This window comes from Pezoporus flaviventris, unplaced genomic scaffold (assembly GCF_033815535.1).
Source record: "Pezoporus flaviventris isolate CSIRO_AGI_PZ_B2104156 unplaced genomic scaffold, CSIRO_AGI_Pfla_v1 ptg000095l, whole genome shotgun sequence".
NCBI classification, from domain to species: domain Eukaryota; kingdom Metazoa; phylum Chordata; class Aves; order Psittaciformes; family Psittacidae; genus Pezoporus; species Pezoporus flaviventris.
In genome coordinates, this window is record NW_026892643.1 from 1,962,709 (window position 1) to 1,982,995 (window position 20,287).

The 20,287-nt window shown below is 41.5% G+C and overlaps 1 protein-coding gene across 7 annotated transcripts in view; it reads left to right on the forward strand.

The window, feature by feature from the left end:
• Positions 1-303: 303 nt before the first annotated feature.
• Positions 304-20,287, forward strand: part of ABCC4 (ATP binding cassette subfamily C member 4 (PEL blood group)) — a 152,809-nt gene continuing 132,825 nt past the window's right edge. For 3 of the 7 annotated variants that reach the window (XM_061476243.1, XM_061476246.1, XM_061476247.1), the window contains exons 1-4: positions 304-554; positions 13,774-13,884; positions 16,078-16,198; positions 16,855-17,076. In XM_061476243.1, the coding sequence (XP_061332227.1) occupies positions 481-554; positions 13,774-13,884; positions 16,078-16,198; positions 16,855-17,076 (528 nt within the window). In that variant the 5' untranslated portion in view covers positions 304-480. Of the gene's footprint in view, positions 555-1,037; positions 1,141-3,554; positions 3,606-13,773; positions 13,885-16,077; positions 16,199-16,854; positions 17,077-20,287 lie in introns of those variants that run through there. The other 4 variants (XM_061476244.1, XR_009747376.1, XM_061476242.1 and 1 more) reach the window with 4 other exon arrangements.

A 20,287-nucleotide genomic window follows, 5' to 3' on the forward strand; every position in this document is an offset into this window, starting at 1 on the left:
TAAGTGGACTCACTCCTGACCCTCAGTGTGTTTTTCTACCTCAAAAAGTGCTTGGCACCGTGCTCTTCGAGGAGATGCATTCCATCTGGAAAGGACACACATAGAGGCGAGAAACCAGGGGCAGAAGAGCAGAGTAACCCCAGCACAAGGCCGGCCCCACGCTGAGGTGACCACCGCCGCCCGGCGCCGGTGCGGTGCGGCCCTCTTCCCCCGCCAGTGGAGACGCGGCCAGCCTGAGGGGCGCTTCCCTCCCGGCGCGGCCTCCGGGGCTGCCCGGCGCCTCAGCTCTGCGCTGTGGCGGGAGCCGCGGGCGAGTCGGGCCGGCAGGAGGCGTCCTGCGGCGGGAGGGAGGGACGAGGCGGGGGTGCCAGCGCTCCCGGAAACAGCGCCGGCCGGCGGTACAGCGGCGGCGGCTGCCGTGGTGGGAAGTCGCTTGCTGGTCCTGCGCCCTCGCCGGGGCGGGTTGGCGCGGCGGGCGGCATGGAAGCGGTGTCCCACGAGGAGAAGCCCAACCCGCTGCGGGATGCCAACCTCTGCTCGCGGCTCTTCTTCTGGTGAGCGCCCGGTCTAAGGCAAGGGAGAAGGCGGCGGCGCCGTGCCCAGGCTTAGCGCCGCTCGCCTCGCCTCACTTTACCTCACCTGGTCGCTGGGCTGCGGGGCCCAGCCCGCGGGGACAGGGTGTATGTGCTGAGCTCAGGGTGAGGGCAGCGCGGGAGGGTCCGTGCGCCGCGGCGGCGGCGGGCGGGGGGGATGGGAGGTGTCTGTCGGCGCTGGTAGTGCCGGCCGCCGGTAGTGACTGTGCAGTCGCGGCTCGGCGCCGGCGTGTCAGCCGTACCGGCCGGGCAGCCGCTCGCGCGCAGGTGGCTTCTCGAGTGCGGCGAAGTCTCCTGAGGCGAAGCCGGCAGCCCGCGGCGGGCGGTAATCCCCGGCGGCTGTGCGGGGACAGCGCAGCCCTCGGCCTGCCCGCCTCGGGCGGCCCCGTCGCCCCGCTGGAGCACGTGTTCGATTCCCTGGGGAGCTGTGGGAGCGTCCTCCGCCGCTCTCCGCTTCCTTGCCCGTGTCCCCCCGTCCGGGTAGGGGGTGCAGGGCTGCTCCCTGGCCCTGCTCCTCTTCCCTGCTTTCATAACCGATCGCGACCAGGTATTGCTCATCTCGGCAGGGTTTGCTAATCTTGATTTCGGTGTGGGGCTTTCCCCCGTTTGAACGAGGTGGTTTCTGAGCTGAATAGCGGCGTGGGAGTTTCCCGATGTAAGGAATGGCGGGGCAGCAGCCTGGCTGCTCCCATCCCCGATTCAGCTGCAGTCAGTCTGCTGCCTTGGCTCTGGGGAGGCTTGGGGCATAGCAGAGTGAAGGCAGGGTCTGCAGAAGTGGTCCACGAACTTCCGTGGGACCAAATGACTGCTGGTCCAAAGTTAGTGCTTGTGCTCTTACTAGTGGAGACCTTGGCATGGGTATGTATAATAACTCAGAGCAGTGAGGAATTAACAGCTCAACAGTGTAGTTGCTTAGAAATATAACTGGAAAAGAGGTGCAAAGTGAGATAGGAGAACTTCAAGCTTGTCTGTCTTAGCAGATCCTCTTTGGAAGAGAGCAGTTACAGAGGTAGTGTTGATTCTGCATCACCTACTTCAGCCTGAGTCAGGGTCATGCTGTGTTCTGTGGTGGAGGAGGGAGAAGGAAGAGGTGCATGGCAGGTGGGGCTCTTTTTTTGGAAGCCTCTGAAACAGAAGTGAAAACCACTTTGATCCTGTAAGTAACTCAGAGCAGGTGCAGAAATCCCTTTTGAAAGGTAGGGAGATTTTAAAAGCCCTGAGAAATTTTAGCTAAATACATTTTCAGTCGTGAAGATGTCCTTAGAGGTACTCTGTGCAGAAAGAAAGGGGAAAAAAAGGAGGTTGTATGTTTGTGCAGAACTCTGTTTTCAGTATTTTGACTTACAGTTTCTTTTTTGATAGTGGGGTGACAGTGTTGGAAATAGCTTTGCTAGGAATCCCAGGCAGAATGGGAAGGGATGAACCTCGGCTGGCCATGTAGCATTCCAGAGCTCCTTCTGTTCAGTACCCTTTCCTTTGCTGGAATCTTGCGGTGGTACTGGTAGTTCTGCCAGAAACAGCCCAGCTGGAAGTGAAAATGTAAGTGTGTGGTACTCATAGCTAGGTTTTGGACAGATCATATCATCCTTTTTTAGTCCTTCTCTGTCAGTCTGAATGTATCACAGTGAAGTGTTCAACAGCAACAACAAAGTACCTTAAATTTACCACTTTTTAGGTGGACACCTGAAAGGTTCCTTTTACTCCAGACATGTTTGTAGGTTCTCGCTGCAAAGGGGAGGGTAGATGGAAGTCTGTGCTTGCAGGATGACAGGCCTGCTGAAAGTCCAGAGATTGACTGTGACTTCATGCTTTGCAGTCAAATGGTAGTCTATAACTTTAAGGCTTGTGCTTTGAAACAGGGTTTAGTGCGATATGAAAAGCTTTAAAATGCTCTGTGTACTGGTTTCAGGCTTTCACAGCTGTATAATTCACGAGAGTGAAAAAACCCTTTTAAAATCTCTTTTACCTATGTTGCAAGTCATAATGAAAAATACCTGTATATCCTTGACGTTTACTAGCCGGAAAGCATTAGTATTTTCTTAGTGAAAGTTTCAGCTGAAATGTTGTCTTCAGTGGCTTAAATTGAGTAAGCAGGGGCTGTCACTTTTCTGCAGGTTAATACTGTTTTATATGAAATCAAGGAAGTATTGAAACACCCTGCATGACCTATAAATCTCACTTTAGGGGTGGCTTCAGGAATTGCTCTTCATTTCTACAACATATATAGCATCTGACAGCTGTATGAGTACTGCTTTGGTGCTGCTTCATTTTAACTGCCGTCTCACACAGGATGTTCCAAAATGTTTTTTTCTGGAGAACTGGAAAAACAGTGCTTGAGGAGGGCTGGCCTGGGAGTAGCCACAACCACCATGTGGTTGCTCAAGTATGCCTGCTCTGCTCTTCCAAATGCCAGGTGCTGGCTGCTTGTTATTAATGAGGGTAGAATGTAGGGCATTGCAGGTAGCAAGGCAAGGATTGTTCTTGCATTTATTTTATTTATATTCTGCTCCAAAAGTGCAATTTCACCATTGTAAGGAAGCACATTCTCATTTGTTGTCAGTGGTGCAGAAGAAAAGCTAGAATTAATACCTGGCAGAAACAGGATCAAACTCACAGGAGAAAAGAAGTCATGTTTTCATTGAATTATAAAACGAAGGTAATGAGTGTGTAGGCTGAAGACACATTCTTCTCCCATTGTTCAAAGCTTGTCTTCTTGCTTTTTTGTGACTTTGACAAGTATGAGCTTGATGAACATTAAATGCTCTAGTAGTACATTCATGGGAAAGAGGAGCATCTGGATTGTGTATGAATATTGTTATTTTTATAATGCATCCCTTGCGTAATATTAGTCTGCATGTCTCAAGAATAAAAAGCTATTTCTGACAGAAGTATGAAGATCAGGGCAGTCACAAAATATTCTTGTTTTCCCTGTATCTTGCTGAGTTGTCTGTATTAGCGCAGGATTATCAAGCTCAGATTGTTGTTCTGGATGTTCCAGATGTGACTCTGAAGGTCAGTAGTTACTGTAATAAGTTCTCATGCTCACTAAACATCTTTAAGCTTGGGATGGTAGTTCAGTTATAAAGTTAGCAGAGCTGGGGTATATTTCTGGTTTACTTTATCTATATTTTTTTGTGGTTTTGGTTTGGTTTTTTTTTGTTTGTTTTTTTAATATTTTACTTTTTTATTGCTGGCTCAGCTTGCTGGTAAGAATGAAGGCTTTGAAAGATGGATAGGAGGATTTTCTTTCTTTTTTAGGTATGTCCAAGAAAGAGAGAATTCAGTCCAGTGTTTTTCATGTTCAGGCAGTTATTCTGTTGTAGAAAGTGTTTTGAGTGCGAAAAGCCTTATACTCCATACTTTGAGTTGAAAACAGCATTTTCACATGTTTTTTTCTGCTGGGTATGGTGAAGGGGAGTATTAACAGCTGTACTAATAAATCAATAATAAAAGAGTATCTTTTCTAAATATTAACACATCTTTGAGCTTACATGTTCATTAAACAGCAGGTGTATTTTTATTTGCTTATAGCATTTGCTCCCTTGGGTTGTCAAAGGTATTCTAACCATACAGCAGTTGAATTTTTATGCGTTCTGTTGTTCAGGCATCAAGTCCACTTCAGTGGAGAGTTACAAAACATGGGCTGTGATTAAAGTTTTAGAAGACTTTTGGCCTGTTAATAACGTGAGAAGGAGGGCAAGCTGGAACACCCTGGAAAGGGTATCTGGTGGTTTTGCTCAGAAAAAGAAAAGAAATTAAAGTCCTGCTAAATTTCATACATTATAATTTGTTATTAATAATAATTACTTCCCCATCACAGACTTGCTGTGACTATGACATGTTCTTGGCTCCTTCGGAGCACTGAATGCTATCAGCATCCTGAAGCTGGGTGCATTTTACATCATCGCTTGACACGTGGCAACTGCCATTAAAATAGCTGCGTTAAAACATGAACTGAAAACTTGCCCCAAGGCATCTGTGCAGTTAATGATCCCAAGGAAGAAATGATTGGTTTATCATTACCTGTTGGTGTCTGACAGCATTGTTCTTGGCTTACTAAGCATGTACTTTAGGGAAAATGACAAAACCACTAAGTCTTCTTCACATCTCTGACTTGGAGCGCAGTGAGAGAAGAGTGAAAAAAATCTTTACCTTGGGATTGAAATGTGGACAGAATGAGGTAAGCACAGGCACGCGAGTCCAAGGATTTTCAGTGATGACAGCGCAGTATGTAGCTGTCTGACCAAATGCATTCATGTCGCATACCTCCTGTGTAGCAGAATAAATCTGCATGCTTTCCTTAACTTCTTCCTCCTCTCTCATCCTATAGCTTAGAACCAGAAGGGCCACTGACTGATTTAGCTGGGCTTCTGAGTAGGCCAAAGTATCACCTGCATTTTAATCCTGTAATGTTGCTCTCTACAAAAGCATGTCTTGCCTTGCACTGAATGAAGTTAGGGAGAGAATTCTTCATGTTGCTTGGAAGTTCCAGCCTGAGTCCAGCAGTGCCACCGTTAAAATTGTTCCGTGTGCCTTACTTTGTGAGTGAATAGATTTGCCTGTGAGGATTTTACATGTTCTTCAGGTAGCAAATGAGTATCTCAGTAGCATCAGGCATTGCAATTTGCCATCCCACCAATTCCCTGAAATTGGTGATGGTGGTGACTCCGAACATATGCCACTGTGTAAAGATCTCTAAGGAAGCTAGATTTTACTTCATTTATTGACTTACTGGTGCAGGACAGTTGTGGTACTGTAAGAAACTCTAAAGAAATATGTAAGTATCTTCAGTATAGGTAAACAGAAACCTCATTTTCAATACTTAAAGAATGAAATGGCACTTTTTCTCGATTGAAAAAGACTGAGGATCATCCATACAACTTTGTTTAAAGATAATGCCTTGTTTCTTCGTTTGTCAGATACTTAGTATCCTATAGTCAAATTTGAATCATTCAGTGTCTTGAACTACTGCATTTACTTGCAGTAAGTTTTGCTTGTTTAATTGCAAGGTAGCTATATTATGCAGAAGAAGATACTGTTGACAATCATTGTCAGGGAAGGTAAAATACGTGGGTAAAGAGTGCTAAATAGATTATATCATGTACAGCAAATGTGTATAAACTATCATAATATTAGCACTTGCTATCTACAGTAAATATCTGTGCTCAGATACACAATCAGATGAACTGTTTTGAGTACAACACCAAGCCTGTTTGCCTTTGGAATGCCCTAAATAAAGCATGTTGTAGCATTCAGGAGAAGAAATGTCCCTGTTAATTCCTGCAAAACTTAAAAACTAGGAGTATGTTGTGCAGTGGTGTTTTTTTTTCCCCTTTTTTCCAGAAATCTTTTTTTGTCCCCACTTCTAGAAAATTCGTCAAGGCTGTAAGTAGAGTGGAGAGGGAGATAACACAGTTAGATTCTGGGAATAGAAGCTTAAAAAGACCAGTCATCTGGGTTTTGGGGGTTGTTTTTTTGTATCCCTGATACTCGACCACTTGTAATACCAGTGTGAATTCACAGGTGATTTTAAATCTTCCATTACTTGTCAGAAAGGAAGTTAATACAGAAATTGCTACCATTAGGTTTTAGTAGTCGTATTTTCTTCTAGATACTGAAATCTGAGACCATTATGCTGAACCAAACTTTCTGCTTAACACTGGTTTGAGGGTCTGAGCCTTTTTCTTATTGTTAGTTGTTGCTATTAAACATGTATGGAAGCTGTAACAGTTTTTATGTGCGTTTTTCAAATGATGAAGCAGCTGCCTACTCTGGCTAAGTTGTTTCAGTAGTATCTGCTTTTTTTCCTCTTTCCTTGCTCTGTTTGTACTTTTTCTTGCGATCTGGAACATCAGGAAGTACATTAACATAATCAAGTATCTGATACCTGGCTGATGCAGGGTAGCTGAACAGCATGAAAATAGCCTGCAATAAATGCAGTTAAGTACCAATTGAGTTACTGTCAGCACCAGAAAGTGGGTGTTCAGCAACTTAGCTGCTTACGCTGTGCTGTGAAAAAGTACCAGCTCAGAAGATGAGATGAAGCTTGAGTATCAAAGGTTAATACAGTCTGGCATTGCAACTGGAAGCCTGAAGGGTGTTTTTGAGTTAACATGGCTTTGAAGTAATTTCATTGTATTCCTATTTTTTTCTTACCGTAAGCAATGAGAAAATCTACTGTTTAAGCTGCAGTAAGCCAGGGACGGAAGTTGCAACAAAAACACCAATTGAGAAACATCTCAAAAAGTACCAGAACTGACTCTGTTTGTTAATTGTAGGTGACTGTGTTGGTAAGGGACGTGGGAAAAGGCAGCTTACTGAAGAGAATGAGCGAGCCTGTGAAAAACAGATAGGTTTAAAAAAAATAATGACATGATGATTACAAACTATTGCAGTGATAATTACGAATTTTTGCAAAATAACACTGGAGACTGTCAGTGTATGTCCTGTCTCTACATCCCATCCCAGCAGTACTCCTGTGGACTGAAAGCAAGTACACAGCAGTGTTGGATTTGCACTGCTGATGTAGAAATTCAGCTCACAAAGGTAGGTGATGAGCAGTACAACAAAGCAGGTGAACAGCTGAAGTAAGCTTTGGAGGATAATCAATATGGATTTATAACCAAAAAGTACCATGAGGAAACCCCATTTATTTAAAAAACCAAAAACCAAAAAACCCCAAACCAACAAACAAGCTCCAAAGCAGGTGATGAAAGAGAACGAAATACATGTTACTCAGCAGATTAGTAGTTGAAGTAGTGCTTCCAAGCTGCTTAGAGAAATGAAATCCCAGTAGAGGAATTTGAGTAAAGAAAGACTCTCCTTTGCAACTGTTGAAAGTAACTGCAGATTGAATGTAAACAGATGATGCTTGTAATGTAATGCACAAATAGGCTTAAGAGGGATGGGGAAAATGGCGTTCTTAAGCCACTTCCTTAATGAATTAGTTGATGAGAGTATAAAAGATGTGGCTTTGGCTGGGTGCTGTAAAATTACCCAGAAGTTAAACTTCTGCCTACAATTACAAATAAAGAAGGACAAAATAAAAGATTTTTCTAACTAGAAGAGCAGCCCATGTAGATTGATTTTTTTCTGACTTGGCTTGTGATAAAGCAAAGGCTTTTGGGAAACTGGTAAGAGCAACTTTTTGCACTTATGCAGAGGAAGGTACTGAAATGTGTATGTGACTGACTATGGTGATACTATTGTGTGGCTGGTCAGGGCAATGGAAGCTGATAGGTGTCTGTTTGCCCGACAAACACATCCTTTGATCTTGGGGTTTTCTTTTATTTGTGTCAGCTTTGTAACGTAATTCCAAATTTGTAATGTAATTCCAAATGCGTCTTGGCTCATGTTCTGTGACAAACTTTCTCAGTTCATGAAGAACTTGCAATATATGCCTGCATTTCTGGAAAGCTCTGCAAGTCTGCTCTGCAGTGCGAGAATGGTACTTTTTTGAGCATTTGCAAGCAGGATATGATATAAATCCAGAGGTGCAGCAGGTCCTGTCCCTGGGTTAATGAACCAGTTCAGCTGGACACTGCTTTTAGTTTAATGAACTTAAGTGTAATATATTTTGGCTGAAAAGAAATTATTTTGGGATACTAGGAAACCTGATTTCAAAGTTTTCTCATTTAGGAAGTTGTATTTCATGTATGAAACAGAGTAGCGTGACTGTCCTGATTGCGTAATGACTGTGCCTTTCGGGTAGGGCCTGAGTCTCTCACACGCTATCTCTGTGAAGAAGGGGATGACTTGAGACCTCCCCTTGATGTCTCATTTCTCTTACAAGGGTATGGAAACACTGAGCTTTTTCTGAAGATCTTAGAGTAGTTCTGAAATTCTTTTGGAGTTGCTCTAATTGCAGCTGCTAAAAAATTGCACTTTCCTGAACAACTATGTAAATTGTGGCTGGTTGACTGTGTTGTAATATTACAGGGTGTGTAATCCAGGAGTAGGGAACTGCAGGAAGTGAATGTTTATATTGTGGTCTTTGTGTATCTGCTGGTTCAGAAATGAATCACTTTCCTTTTTTATCAGTGCCCAAGGTACTGCTGTAAAGGTGAAAAGCTTTTTGGGGTCAGAGCAGTGAGTTTTGCAGTTGGCTATCTCTTGGGTTTGCACCAGGTTACAGGGGGATTTTTTAAATTTGTTTTTTAATCTATCCCTAGTGACATCAGTATTCTGGCAATAGCAGGGACTAATTCTGGGCTTCTTTCCAGACTGATGTCTTTGATCAGCTAATCATCTTGATAGAACAGAGGCATTCCCAGTAGAACAGAAGGTACTGGGGATTCTTCCAGATACTCAGATTTTTATGTGTAGCTTGTGCTAGGAAAAATTTGGGCTAAGCTTTTTGAAAAGCATCATGTGAACCCTGTGTTTTGGAAGAGTGTCTGAAATGAGGTGATGTGTAAAGAACCAAATAATCATGCAGAATTCTTAGCAAACAGGAAGATACGTGGGAAAAGAGAAGACAGTGGCTAATGCGTCCCATTTTTATTTGAGTTGAACAGCTTCTTCAAAGGGAAATACGGAAATGTGGTACTGAGGTGTGAGTCTTTCCTCTCCACCCTGTTGTTTTTCTTCAGGCAACAGATTGCTAGCAAGTCTATTTTATACCCTATATATATATACCCTATATACTATAAGAGTAGTTTGCATCACTGTCAATATATTCCCTCAATTTCTCCAGGTCATCTTTAATTTTGTTTATTGTTTTAGCTTTTTTATTAAAGAATAATGCAGCTTGCACAGGTTTTGTGTTCATAGCAAATTCTAATTTTCATGTGGGCTTCCTCCCCCACCTTCCCCCTTGAAGAGATCAGTGTTAACCTGATGTCTGTTTGGAGAAAAGACAGACCACTCGAAAAGTAGTCTTACTTCATGGGTAAGTTTAGGTTTCAGGGATGTTCTTTATGTAGTCCATTGCGTTACTTGCCAGCTTCCTTTAACAGTCCTCTTACAGCACTCTTTAATTTAACTGAGCCTTCAGGCAAGAGAAGGGCTTGGTTAGTTTGCTTGTTAGGAGTGTGTGACTCCAGTAACAGCAGGCTGTGTGAAATAGGTTGGTCTCAATTCTGCTCTAAGTGCAGAGAATTCCACTGGGTGTAATCTAGATGTAGCATCCTGGTGGAAATTACTCACTTTAATGACTGAATATGAACATTTGCTAAGTCTTCCGTCTGAAAGCGGACCTACTGGTGTGAAGTTCAGCGTGCATCAGTGAGATGTGAAACTTGAACTGCTCTTGCCGTACAAAGAATTTGCAGTGGACAAATAGAAGACCTCATTCTTGGGCTAAAAGTTCTTCAAGGATTAAGTGCAATTTCAAAAGAAAACTTTTTAAACACCTTCTGAAGATCTTCAAGTATAGTCTACAGTAACACAACATGCTGTTAAAATCTTTTGTATTCTCAAGACCTCCATAATAGTAGTACATCTTGAAGATGGGTGTTTTCGGGGAGAGTAGTCAGAAAGCTCAATAATGGGTGGTTATTCTTGGTTCTTTTTGATCCCCCCCCCCCCCCCCCCCAACCCTGCAGAAACGTGGACTTCTGCTGAGTCTTTGCCATGTTGTCCATTATAATAAATGAGTCACAAAATGAATTACTATGGTTTTCTGCATACTCTACATTCCTTTCCTTCTTTAATGTTAACATAGGGCTTATAGTGCAATGTAATACTGTTTTCAAAATTATGGATTAAACTAACAGAAAAATGTGAGGAGCCTTGAATTTGCACTAGGTCTCAGTGGAATTAATAGTCTGAAAACCGTCAGATTTTTGGCAGATTTTACCCTGCACTATTATCTCCATCTGCTGCTTCATTTGGAAAATCAGTCTCATGGTATGTACAGTGCTTGATTGGTGTGGAGATGAGGGGACAAAAGGGATTTGGTACAAATTGTAAGAACTCAGTGGAGGTGGGTATATCATCAGTAAGTATTTTAGAGAGTCAAGGCCAAAGGATAAATTAGATTATTCTAGGAATTCTGTAGTCTTGAGACCATTCAGTTGTCTTTCACCTGAGTGCTTTGCACATGAACTACACTATGGCTGTGGTCTGCACCTTCTGCTGCTGTTGACTGCAGTGCTGTTTAAAACTGGTATTAGGAGCAGTTGCTCTCAACAGAAGCATTGTTCCTCCTGTGGCTCGGTTGTGGTTTTTTGAAAAGTGAAAGTAAAGGAATGGTGTTCTACAGACTAACATTAAGAGCATTGTTTCGTTTCTTCAAAGTGTATGCTAAAATATATTTTTAACTGTCTTTTATTCTCCTCTGTGCATTCTCTTACGTGCCGGTAATGGACAGCACTCTTCAGCACTGGTGAGGCCACACAGTTCTGGGCTCCCCAGTGCGAGAGAGACATGGGCATACTTGAGAGAGTCAAAGGATGATGCAGGGGCTAGAGCATCTCTCCTATGAGGAAAGGCTAGGAGAACTGAGACTGTTCAGCTTGGAGAAGAGGAGGGTCAGGGGGATCTCATCAATGTATTTAAATACCTGAAGGAAGAGTGCAAGGTGGGCAGAGGAAGGCTCTTTTCAGTACTGCCTCATGGCAGTTCAGGAGGCAGTGAGTTCAAGCTGAAACACAGGAGGTTCCCTCTGAACATCAGGAAATACTTTTTCACTGTGAGTGTGAACGAGCATTGGCACAGGTTGCCAAGGGAGGTTGTAGAGCCTCCATCCTTGGTCATACTCAAAAGCTGCCTGGACATAGTCCTGGGCAGCCAGCTCTAGGTGGCCCTGCTTGAGCAGGGGGGTTAGACCAGATGAGTTAGAGAGGTCCCTTCTAACCAATCCCAGCCATTTTGTGATTCTGTAATAAATATTTATGCTCCTTGTTAAATATCAGAATGATTTTTGCTTTCACCACCTTGGCAACAGTAGCTGGTGGAATCTCGTAACCATTTCCTTAGATGTGAGAAGGATTTATGCTTTATTTTCCTGAAGGAACTGCCTCATCCTGATTCTCATGGTAAAGGATTTGGGGAAGAGAACTTGGTCTGTATTCTTCTCTGTCAGACAGACCTGTGACTTGTTTATGGAGTAACTCTTTTAATATTGATATTGCAAGAGGAGGAACACTTGGTATCAGCCATGTGAGTCAACTGAAGTCTGTAGATCTTTCCCATAACTGTCTGTCCTGGAGCACACAGGGTGTCTCTTGTCCAGCAGGCAGAAATTGTTTGAATGGCCTTGAGGTTATTTGCATCGTGTCTACTTTTTACCTGTGGTTGGCTGCAAGAACTGTGGCTGAATAAGTATTTCAGTGGAGCATAGTCATTGTGTCAAACCAGGCAGAAGCTCTTCTGCTGGTTGGAGCAATTGGTCTTCGAGAGACTTTGTCAGGACCTGTAGGGAAGTTGTGGCAGCGATTTGAGCCCTGGTGCTATTTGACCATACAGTCCAAGCACCAGACTTGTCTGACAAGTACTTTCTGTTTCTAATTGTGCCTTTAACATACATTTAGGATTTAACAGCTCACATACACAAACCTTTAGTACTCACTCCAAGAGTTTAAAAAGGGCTGTTAGGCATCAAAGATGCTACTCTAAGGATAGACTCTTAATCTTTGAATGAGTCACACAAACACTGTGCTAACATGCTATACAGTGAAGGAAAAACACTATTAAATCCCATTTGTTATAAGCAGTTGTGCCATGGAGACTGTGAAAAAGGTTTTTGCAACAGTTCTGTCTTCAGTGAAACTCTCTGAACGCCCTCCACCCCAGAACTAATCAACAAACTTCTTATAAGCCAGTGTATACAAAATGTAATTGGAACATGCCCGAGCAAGAAATGCAAAGCTAGTTGATGAGTATTCATAACCACTGTTGTGGTTGTGAATAAAGAAATGTTCTCATTGTAAACCATCCCAGTTTTGAATTCTCACATGTAGGCCTTCCAGAAGATAATACACTTCACCTAGTGCACCAGGTGCTCTTTTAAAAACTATGTTGATGAAGTCAGGGGATAATTAAGCATCAGATACTAAACAGCAGTTATGAGCTTTCACAGGCAATAGAAATTGCACAGACACCTTGCAGTGAGTGCAAGAATATGTTTTCCTAAACAGATCCATTCCTGACCTCTTGGTTCTGATCATGTTGACCAGCTGGGAAAGTACTTGTAGTAAACAGGCCTGACACCCAAAATCTGCATTTCTCCTGGAAACCAGCTATCATGGATTTGGTAGAGAGACAAAGTGGCAAACTGCAAGTTCCCTAACAAGTTGATCCCACTTGATGCCTGTTTCAGAGGTGTCATTCTCTTTTGGTCCATCTCGTGAGCAGCTTGGTCAGTTTCGTGCTTTCTGCCATGCATCAGTCTGCTCTGTGGAGTGCAGCTGAAACTGTTTGGATCTTCTTGATGTGTGTTTCAGGCTTGAAGAAGGATCTAGATGCATAAAAGCTAGTCTTACTGTTCGCTGACAGTATTATTTGAACTATCAAAATGCTGCATTTTCCAACAAATCTACAGTAGCACCATTAAAGTTTGTCTTCAAAGTGCTCTCGTAAAATACTGAGCTTTTAAAAATCTGCCCACTAAGGAAACTGAGCTGTTAGACAGTATTTTCCTTTTTGGAGCCTACGTGCTCTGACTGCGTGCTTTTTGTTTGTATTTCCAAACATGGCTAATATCACTTCTAGTAGTAATCCATTATTTTCCCATTTTTACATGAGTGGTTGTCTCTAAGTTACTGACCTAATTGCTGTCAAGATGGTAGTTTAACAGCAGTTAGTTTTTTTCCTCATGTAAGTGAATAGTCATGCTAGTTACAAAAATGTCTTTTAATGTGTATTACCATTTTATTTACAACTCTGCCAATATTTTAATAGTTGGATTAGGTTCTGTGTTTTTTCCTAAATATTTAAAGGAATGCTAATTTTCCTTAAACGTAAGGAAACACTGTAAGAAAACAGTTGCCTTAAGGCCAAGAATTGTACTGGCTGTCAAATAGGGTGCTATGGGCATAAACAGCTTTAGGAAATGGAAAATGTTTTCCCATTTGTGAAAGGGAGGTGACTTAGTTCTTAGGTAAGAGAAAAGTGCAGTAAAATGCATGGATGTTGGGTGATGCAGGAGAAGAGGAGGCAGGAAAGGGATAAAGGAATAAGTAAAGAAACTACTCTTTTGGTTTGCTGATCAGTTTATTAATAATTTGTATGTAAATAGGTGGTTGAATCCCATATTTATCATTGGCCATAAACGGAAGCTTGAAGAAGATGATATGTATAAAGTGCTGCCAGAAGATTCCTCAGAGAAGCTTGGAGAAGAATTGCAGTGGTAAGAAGGAAAATAATTGTTCCCTTTTATTGAGTTTCTGCTGGGGAAAGCAAGAGTTTTATTTCTGGGCTAAAATTAGAGGTGGTTGTAAAGTTTAACAAGGTCTGCTGTCAAAAATGCTGACGCACTAACGGCAATATTTAGAACTTGTTTACCATGGAAGCATTTTAATGTCTTTTCAAGTTATACGTAATGAAAATGCATTAGTCTTTCAGTTATGTCATTTGTAATTAATCTGACACTTCGCAGAATGCTTGGAAAAGAAGACTTTTCATCAACTGTTACTGCCGTAATCCGTAATAAATTAATGTGAGCCTTCTGTCCATGGGTAGAATAGCTGTGGAAACTTTTGAAATTTCTCTCTATGAAAGTGGGGAAAAATGTTAGGGGTTTTTCTTTGTTGTTTTCGGTTTTGAGCACAAACTGAATTAAGTGACAGCTGTCTACCCTTTATGTATGTGTGTATATAAATGTATGTATGCTGAAAATATGCCCCTCTTTAGTGAATGGATAGAATGCCTTGGACATCTGAAACTTGTGTCTAGAAGGTGTTTTTAGTTTGTTATAAATACTCTTTCATGGACTGTGTACCAAGTCATGTTGTTATGAACCCAGGAAGATCTCTTTCTTTTTTAATAGTGAAATATCTTCCAAGAATAACAGTTTGTCGATTGTCTTGAACCTTGCAATAGCTAACATTTTTGCCCTCAAATAATCTTTTGTTAAATATAATTGGAGGAAGTGGTGTCTCCTGGTGAAAGGTGGCCTCTGTATTAGGGAATTGTGGCCTTGCTATTTCTTGCCATTACACTGAAGGTAGAGCAACTCAAATTTCCTGATAGTTTGGTTGGGGTGAGAGACTCTTCAACAAGTAAAAAGAATCTGGGAATGAATGATTATGACAGGTCATGCATCATCCTGCTCTGGATGAGTTAACTGAAGAAAAAGGGTAGGTGATAACCTCACAGGAGTGCAGCTTTTAACATCTCTGTAGCTGGAGAGCTTTGCCAAGTTCCACAGCTGTGTCTTGAAGTTCAAGGAGTTAGCTGTGGAGGAAGATGGACTCTTTCCAATGATTCTTACAGTAAAGGCACACACTTTCCATGAGTCAGGAAATGGTAGAAAATACAGCATGCCAAAAAAAAAAAAAAAAAAAAGAAGTGGTTTTTAATTCTGTAGTGTACCTGGCCAAGAAGCACACAATATAATTCGTAAATAGCCACCTAAGGAAGTAGCCTTTTCTCTTGGGCCAACAAACACAAGAGAATCTACACAGTTTCAATTTTGACTCTGAAGTATTTAGACAATAACTCTGTAACCCTTCAAGGGGGTTAAAAAAAGAAAGTTTTATTATCCATACTGTATGCCTCAAACTTGTGTGCTGTGTTGCAAAATAATTTGGCTTTCATGCCTTAGACTCATTTCAGCTCTCAAACTAACAAGGTCAGAAAGTCTGGCAAGAAATATTTAGCCTCCAGAAGAAAGGGTGAGTATCCTGTCTGGTAACAGCATGCTTTAAGAAGTTTGCTTAAGTTCTGATACTTTCTTCTTAAAATTGTGCTTGTTGTTATTGTCTTTGATTTTAATACAAACAGATTGCTCTCTCCTTGTGGGCAGACACGTGGTAATGCAAAGGTCTTCGCCACTCTGCTGCTGTAATCCTTGCCTTCAGAGAGACATGTGGAGTGTTAGGTGGCAAAACTGCTGCAGACAGTTGCGTTTGTGCCATATCTGCTTGTCCTCATCAAAGCACGTGGTAGAAAGATCCAGGCATGAGAAGAGGTTGTTCATCACAGCCTCCCTTGGGAAGTGCAGTGCTTATATGACAGTAAAGACAGTCCATGCTTCCTCAGTTTAGTCCGTAGTTAGGAGATCATATGGTATTAGGCTCTTAACTAAGTTAAGTGTCTGTCTGAACTGAGAGAAGAAGAAAAAAAGGGTTCCTCATCAGCAAGTATGACAAAGGCAGTAGTAGCCAACAGTGACGAATTGTTTGTGGTTGTGCAAGGACAGATAGGCCTGTAATAGTGTACTATGTGTTTATGTGAATGAGAAAACATAACTATCTGTTAATTTTGTGTTGTATAAAAGTGAGCATGGCAATCTGTCTGTATATCTGAAAGTATTTTATTCCAGGTAATTGTCTTGTGGTTTTACTTCTGTTCTCCATCACATTTGTATTCTGTTTGTCAGGTACTGGGATAAAGAGGTGCAAAAAGCAAAAAAGAGAGGAAAAATGCCACATTTGACAAAAGCCATTATTCTTTGTTACTGGAAATCCTATTTAGTTTTTGGAATTTTCACAATGATTGAGGTAAGTGGAGTGAAATGTCATACAACACACTTCTTAGCTAAGAGCAATGTGAAACTTGGCCTCTTAGATAGCATGACACATCCTGGTGACTTCATGCTGTGCTGTTCATTGAAGCTGTAATGTTCACGTACTCTCTCAGAAAAGTAAAACTCTCTTACTCTCAGAAAAGTGAAAAAGAGCCATAGCTCTATAGAGAATGAAAAATTTGAGTCATAACTGCCGGATTATGGATGTGGAACAAAGAGCTGATTTCAGTGCAATATTTTTGAGACATTACAAGCCCTTGACTTGCATTGTAAGGCTTAGCAGTATTTTATGTATCTGAGTGGGGTGCCCAGTAGAAAAGGGTTTTTCTTGCTGTATGTAGATGGCTGTAAAGCACACACTGTCATCAGTGTAGTACGTACTCCTTCTTATAACATCAAAGTTTTTATTGGAAATTGAGAGTTCTTTTTAAAGAATCAGCTAAATTTTAATGTGGAACATAGTTCTTTTGAATTATGTGTTGATAAAAATTTTCATTTTTGAGTTCAATAAAGATAATACGGGATGTGACTTGCAGCAGTACTTGGCTCTTGTTTGCCTGGTTACAAACTTGGGTAGCATGGTGTGATATCAAATTATTAATACTTTTTTTTCCCTTCTTTTTCTTTCAGGAAACCCTCAAAACAATTCAGCCAATATTTTTGGGAAAAATTATTAATTATTTTGAAAACTATGATCCCTCAGATGAGGGTTTGAATTTTGCATATTGCTACGCAGCTGCTCTGTCTGTGTGCACGCTTATTCTAGCTATAATGCACCACTTATACTTCTATCATGTACAGCGGGCTGGCATGAAGCTGAGGGTAGCTATGTGTCATATGATTTATCGGAAGGTAAGCAAACGTGTTTACAGGTATATTTGGCATTCGACAGCTTTTTCATTAGGGGAGTTTAAAAATACAGTTATTTGTTCTGTTCATGCTTGCAGTTCCGTTGAAGCTACTCATTTGTAAAAATGTAACGCATGCCAATATATATCAGACCTTAAATGTACATATGTGCTCTTGCTCTCTCTTTGGTCATATGGTGTTTGAATGATAGCTTCAGCCCTCCTAGAGAAGGTGAATTAAACAGCCCTAAAGACAAGGCAGGGGTGCTGATTTTTGCCCGCTGGTGCTGTTGGAAAGGGGCCCTGCCATTGCTGGTTTGTGTGCTGGAGCTGTTAGAAGCAGTTAGAGTACAGCAGAAGAGGGGCAGAGCTCTCCCAGGGAACGCTGGCAGTTACTCAGCCCTGCAGGTTCATCCCTGGGGAGGATGTTATACTTGGCTGTCACCACCTGCTTCAGTTCTCTCAGGTGTCTGGGAACCGCTTCACTGTACAATTTCCCCCACGGCACTTTTGTGGTTAATGGTGGGATTTGTTTATATTGTTTTTTCAGCAGTTCTGTAGAACTGGTGAGTTGCCTCCTTTGCGGGTCAGAGGGGCTGCCCTCCTCTCGAGCCGTCCATCAGGTTAGTTTGGGGACAGGCAGCAGTGCTGCAGTACTGCTGCTGCCCCCTCCGGGCTGAACGAGATGATTACTAATTACGCCGTTAGTATCCCTCCTGCTTTGGTATGAGGAAAGAGGAGCGTGGGCACAGGAGACACGGTTCAGAACCATGCTGAATTCTAAAGATAGGTTAGAGCCATGTTTTAGTATCAGTTACCGGTTTTACTGTGGGAGCACTGGAGTCCTTCATTAAAGCCAATGAAGTGCAGGGACGTACATTTAGTAAGCTGTGATTTTTTTTCTCTCTGTGTGTCCTGATCAAGAAATAGCTGTCCTTGACTACAGATGGAGCTGAGGCCACTCTGAGATGGACAAGAGAAGTTACAGGTATTACTTCCAGGAAGGAGTTGAGTGACATCCAGGATGATATATGGGCCTTTGTGTGCCCTGAGGAGCAAGCAACCCAAGCGTATATATATATGCTTTCCTCTTCTGAAGCTGTTGGCAGTATACAAACCATTGAGCTATTTCCACTTCCAAGTGGGAAGTCCCTGCTGGGGATGTTAGAAGGGAAAATGCTCTATTTTTTTCTTTTTTTTTTAGCTTTAGTACTGCTAGAATAGTGACCTGCCAGTTCTAACTTCAGCAAAGGTGTTTAATTGAAGGATCAGGACTGCAAGGTTTCTTTAGAATGTGAAGAAATTCATGCTAATTTAGCCATTCAACATAGCTGCCATACAGTTAAGGCAAACCCTTGTACTACTGGTATGGCCATGCAAAGGTTTTGGACAAAGCAGTAAAGTGAGGAGAGTAAAATTGTCCCCATTGTAAGTGGTGATTTCTTTTCATGCATATATTTATTCTCCTCCCTCTTCTGATACTTTGGAAATTATCCTCTGGGAGCTCATCTCTAACATGGCACACTGCTTTCTTGTACATAAACATCTCTCTCTAAGGTATTAATTTGCTAAACTGATTATCATAACAGAGTTTGAAGTTCATGAAATATGTATATAGCGATGTTGTTTTTTGCTGTGTTGATATTAGCTTAGAAGCTTGGAAAAGAAATGTTCATAATATGCACCCTTATTTCTAGAGATGTGATTAAATAGAAAATTAATCTCCCCTCATCTCATAAGTGTTTACTCCTGAGGCTGGAGGCTGAGGTCACATCAGAACATTGATAAACCTTTCTAATCATTTGTCCTCGTTATCTGAGGCTTATAGATAGGTCATACTTCCTCTTTATCCTCATATAGACCTTTGAAAGAATCTGGATGCAGATTTACTAATACTTTTGCAGTGTATGTTAATTGCTGTAGTAAATACAAACTTGGATTTGCAAGGGTGAATGGTTGGGTGAGAGAGCATCCTTAATGGAGAACTTATGCTCGTAATTCTTAAGTTTTAAACTCTTTTCATTTCCTGGAAAGTTAACATGTCATTTGTAAAACCCCTGTATGTGAACACTAAGGTGTTTTGTGATCAGTAAGAAGTATTAGTGATGCACACAGGAAGCTTGTAACAAAAATGAAAAACGAGTCTGTTTTGTGGCTCAGTCTCGTGTGTTAAAACCAAAGGTTACTTACGGTCTTAAGGTTCAGAGTAAACACTAAAGCAGTTTAAAGTGTGGAGTAGTTGGTTGAGACTGAAAGCTGCCAAAAAAGTGTCAGCAGTTATTTGACCAAGCAGTTTTATTATTCTTTTCTATGGTCAGTTTTCCCTTTTTAATGTGCTTTTGAATTAACTTTTTGGGGCAGAGGAAGGTTAAAACACTAACGTGGGAGTATGGGAGGCAAAAAAATGGTTAAAAAAATTGAAATTGGGCCACTGCAATTACATCTTCAGGGTAAAAAAAAAAAGAATAACCTAAGACATCAAGTGGACAAACCACTGTTATTAGTCCATATAACTAAAACCTTTTTTTCTTGAGAGAGGGTGCTTGCTGGGAAATATGTCTGTACAGAAAATTTATAGACAGAAAGTCAAGGTGATCTTTGTGCTGAAAACAGGCAGATAATTGGCAAATGTAAAATAAAATCAAATTCAAGCTGCGGTTGCTTTTTAAAAAGGTGTGTGGCTCTAGATTAGTACTTCTTACCTTCAGAGTGAATTTATAAATGTTAAGGTCAAAATAGTACTAAAGTCACAGTATGCTGACTGTGGCTGGGATAGAGTTAATTTTCTTTATAGCAGCTCCTATGATATGTTACTTGTTCCAGATGTAGTAGAAAGGGAAAGTACCAAAACAGAACTTCGGGGAGAAATTGGTTATTATCAGTAAAACTGCTGCTTTGTGTCTGATGTTTCCATTTCCTTCTGCATCCTTTGCAGTCTAGACAGGTCCATTCAGTGGACACTTCAGAAAGTGTAAGGCTTATTTCACTTAAAAAAAAAAAAAAAAACAAACATTAAAACCCAGTGCTATTTCAGAAGTGGTTTTGAAGCAGGAAGGAAAGAAAAGACTAAAATTGCATTATCACTGACAATGGTAAAGGCTGTCTTTTCCCGGAGAAGACAAATCAGTCACAGATGAGCTACCTCCTTTTGGCTCAGATGCTTGCTGTCTTGGTCAGAATGAACTAGGGTAATACATTTTGAAACTGTTTTTGCT